The 3,876-nt window shown below is 64.4% G+C and overlaps 3 protein-coding genes across 3 annotated transcripts in view; 2 read left to right on the forward strand and 1 right to left on the reverse strand.

The window, feature by feature from the left end:
* Positions 1–824, reverse strand: part of EMIHUDRAFT_248960 (hypothetical protein) — a gene marked incomplete at both ends in the record, with an annotated part of 1,814 nt that extends 990 nt beyond the window's left edge. The window contains one exon of the mRNA XM_005761114.1: positions 11–824. Coding sequence (XP_005761171.1) covers positions 11–824 — 814 coding nt within the window. The remainder of the gene's footprint in view (positions 1–10) is intronic.
* A 733-nt stretch (positions 825–1,557) lies between these two features.
* Positions 1,558–3,095, forward strand: EMIHUDRAFT_459948 (hypothetical protein). The gene is made up of 4 exons (XM_005761115.1): positions 1,558–2,143; positions 2,246–2,408; positions 2,533–2,708; positions 2,796–3,095. Exons 1-4 carry the CDS (start codon positions 1,610–1,612, stop codon positions 2,868–2,870), a joined length of 948 nt encoding a protein of 315 aa, XP_005761172.1. The 5' UTR covers positions 1,558–1,609; the 3' UTR covers positions 2,871–3,095.
* A 293-nt stretch (positions 3,096–3,388) lies between these two features.
* On the forward strand, positions 3,389–3,865 carry EMIHUDRAFT_48704 (hypothetical protein; the record flags this gene model as incomplete). The annotated part of the gene is made up of 1 exon (XM_005761116.1): positions 3,389–3,865. A coding segment is annotated over one exon (477 nt), but the record flags the coding sequence as incomplete, so codon positions are not given.
* Between the last annotated feature and the right edge of the window lie 11 nt (positions 3,866–3,876).

Raw genomic sequence — 3,876 nt, forward strand, 5'->3', positions numbered from 1 at the left:
AGGTCGACACATGCGGTGTGCAGCGGTGAGAAGCCCTCACGATCCGTCGCCGTCGCACTCGCGCCTGCCTTCAGGAGCAGGCCACAAATGTCCGCGCGACCCTTGTTGGCGGCCGCCATCAGCGGCGTCTTTCCGCCTGACTGGCGTACGTCGGGAGGTGTGCCGGCTTTCAGCAGCATCTGCACCAGCTTGAAGCCAAAGCTGCTTCCGCGATCAGTGGTTGCACAGGCGACTTCGACGGAGAGGCTGAGTGGGTTGTTGCCATGCTTGTCGCAGGCTTCGGCCGGCACACCCTCGAGCAAACGCTCAATCTGCCAGAGGCCGCTGTCGTTCTGCTGACCATTGACAATCGCGACGATTAGCTGCAATGCCTTCTCTTCGGCTGGTGCGTCGGGAATGTTGGACAGGCCTGTGACGCTGCCGCCAGGTTGGCGCGTGTAATAGCGCAAGTCGGCCAGCGCAGCACGCATAGCAGCGATGTCACCGAGTGAGACTTCAGCCTCGTATCGCCGCGCGGCTGCTTTCGTGGCGATCTTTGGTGACGCGTGAAGCCGCACCGTCAGCGTCATCGCTTCGCGAAGGAACGCAAGCGCCTTGGCTGGCTCTTTCCGCTTTAGGTGGCAGAGACCAACGTTTGAGAGCAGTGGCAATCGATCCTCCTCCGGATCCTCAAGCGCCTTCTCGTAAGCTGCAATTGCGCCTTCCAAGTCGCCCGACTTGAATTTTGCGTTGCCTTCTGCACGCTTTTCAGACTCATGTGGAGCAGGTGGGTTCTGCACAGGCGAATCCCGAGCAAACGCCTGCAGCGCCTCTGGGTCGTTCATGAGTTGCTGCATCAGAGAGAGATTTTTAGAAGCCAACACAACGTCTCTGCATCAGCGCCTTCGGCGGCATGCCGCTCTCGGCACTCATCCGGCTGATCATCTGGTTCAAAAGGTCGTCCTCCATGCCAAGGTCGCGTCCAGCTGCTCACGCGCGGCCTGCAAGGCCGACTTGTCGCGCAGCTCGCTCCACGGACGTGTAGTCGCGCGCCTTGGGGCGCGGAAAAACACCACCGGACACACCTCGCGCCGAGGCCCCTACAACTGTACTTGTAGATGCGCCCTTCGTGCGTTTCTTGCCGTCAGTGCAAGCACCGCACACACAGCAAGCCCAAATCACTGTGTGTGCCACATTTCTTGTTGGCTTCTAAAAATGTCTCTCACACACCGGGTCCCCACCGTCCACATTCAGAGAGAGAGACTGAGAGAGAGAGTTGAGATTTTTAGCAATACCAAACATTTTGTTTTGTTGTTGAGAGTTGTAGCAATACCAAACAACTCTAACACTCACACGTCATTTGGGGCCTGAGTGTAGTGCCCTCACACACAAAAACAAAAACACAAGCCCGGACCCAAGACGCACAATTAACACCCGAGGGTTCAACCGTATTCGTAGCCCATACACGTCCGCCGTGTCTCCACGCGAAATAAACCATCCTTTCGATTTTCCCGAATCTCGTAAAAAGAAAAACAAACTTCGCGGAATCTCACAGCTCTCTAACTGCAAAACGGCGCGGTCGGGCCCCTGTCGGAGAGAACAACATCTGGAGGCGGCCACCACAGGCACCATGTCGGCTGGGCAGGCGGCCACCACGGGCGCCGCCGCGCGGCCGGTGCTCCAGCTACCGACGGCGGTCATCCAGCTCGGGTGCGCCTCGAGCGCCTGCTGCATCGCCGACGGCCTCTGCCTGCCTCTCGACTTCCTCAAGACGCGGATGCAGCTGCAGAACGAGCTCGTCGCTTCGGGAGCGCCACGGCTGGGCGTGTTCTCGATGGCAGCGCGTGTGCTGCGCACCGAGGGCGTTCTCACCTTTTTCGACGGCCTTCCGGCTGCGATGATGCGGCAGGCGAGCTACGGCGGCCTCTGCTTTGCATCGTACCCGGCGCTGCGCGACAAGCTCAACCCTCACAGCGACGGGAAGCACGCACCGCTGGCGTCCAAGCTGGCGGCGGGCGCGCTGGCGGGGGGCACAGCGAGCGCGCTCGCCAACCCGACGGACGTGGTCAAAGTTCGGATCCAGGCGGACGGGCGGCTGCGCCTGCTTGGCGAGCCTGCGCGGTACAGCGGCACGGCGCAGGCGTTCCGCGCCATCCTCGCGCAGGTGCGGTGGAGGGGGATGGGTTGCGGCGGCGTGGGCGGAGAGTGGCGGCGACCCCGAGGCACGCGCCCCGATCCGCCTCCCCCCCCTCGCTGGCGGCTGCAGGAGGGGCTCGCCGCCTTTTGGAAGGGGGTCGGCCCGAACATGCAGCGCGCGGCGGTCGTCAACGGCGCCGGGATCGCGACCTACGACCAGTGCAAGCAGACCGTCACGCGGCTGATGGGCGAGGACGACTCGCTCCGCGCTCGGTGCCTGGCGGCGCTGATGGGTGCACGGCCCCCAGCAGCAGTCGCGCCTTCCCACTCGGCGCCAGCACACTCGCGCCAGCCCGCCCGCCCGCCCGCCCACTCGCCCGTCGCCCGGCCGGCTGAGCGGGCGGCGCGCTGGCGCAGGCGGCGTCGTCACCGCCCTGGTCGGCTGCCCGTTCGATGTCGTCAAGACCCGGCTGATGAACCAGCACGAGGGCAAGCGGCTGTACCGCTCCGTCTCGGACTGCTTCGTCTCCATCGTGCGGGTGGAGGGGGTGCTCGCCCTCTGGAAGGGGCTCCTCCCCGTGTACTTGCGGCAGGCGAGCCACCGCAAAGCCTCCCTCGCGCGGCCCCTCTCGCCCCCTGCCCCTGGCCGCGACCTCGCCGCCCCCCACCGCCCCGCGCAGGCGCCCTTCAACCTCCTCAACTACCTCGTCCTCGAGCAGCTCACGCAAACCTTCCTCGGACGCACCCTCATGTGAGGCGCGGCAAGGCCGCTTGCTCGAGGCCTCTTGCCAGACCGCACGCGCAGAGCTCGGCCAGCGCGCTTGGCGCACCCGGTGCGCCCCTCGCTACGAGGCATAAGATATTCGCCGCTGTGGCTGCCAAATTAGATCTCTTCTCCGCCATCTTGCATCTTGGACTCAAATTGCAGAGCATGCTGTTCAAGAGAGAGAGATCGCTATCAATACCAAACAAATGTGTTCAATGTTAGTAGAATGACAATGAGTCAAATCGTCTAATTGTGGCGCTGGCTTTGCGTTCCTTTTTTCTACATATTTGTGATTGTAAAATTCTTTTTTGTTGCGTCCCAGCAGTGGCCGCTCGCGGCCATCGAGAGCGAGACGCCGTGCCAGCGTAGAATCCCTCTATGCTGCTTGCGCGGCTCATCTCCGTGGCGAGCACCACGCTCATCGCCGTCTCCCCTCGCGCCACACCGCCGTGCAGGCGCGCGGGCTGGCATTCGCCAGTCGACATCGCCGAGCACCTCACCTCGAGTGAGCCGGCCTGCTTTGAGGCGCTGCGAGACGAGACGCAGCAGCGCTGGCCGGGCGGTGCCCACATGGTGAGCGGCGCGCAGCAGGGCCGGCTGCTGCACATGCTGGTGCGCCTCTCCCGGGCGAGGCGCGTCCTCGAGGTCGGCTGCTTCAGCGGGTACGCGGCGCTGTGGATGGGCCTCGCCCTGCCGGAGGGCGGCTCGCTGCTCAGCCTCGAGCGCGACGAGCGGGCGGCGGCAGTGGCGCGGAGGCACCTCGACGCGGCCGGCGTCGGCTCGCGCGTCGAAGTGCGGCTGGGCGACGCGCTCGAGGCGCTGCGGGCGCTGCCCGAGGGCGAGCCGCCCTTCGACCTCATCTTTGTCGACGCCGACAAGAAGAGAACGTGGGAGTACTACGACCTGCTCGTCTCGCGGCGCCTGCTCGCGCCGGACGGGCTCCTCCTCGTCGACAACGTGTTGTGGAAGGGGCAGGTGCTCGAGCGGCTCGAGCC

Source organism: Emiliania huxleyi, assembly GCF_000372725.1.
Source record: "Emiliania huxleyi CCMP1516 unplaced genomic scaffold EMIHUscaffold_722, whole genome shotgun sequence".
Classification (NCBI taxonomy): Eukaryota; Haptophyta; order Isochrysidales; family Noelaerhabdaceae; genus Emiliania; species Emiliania huxleyi.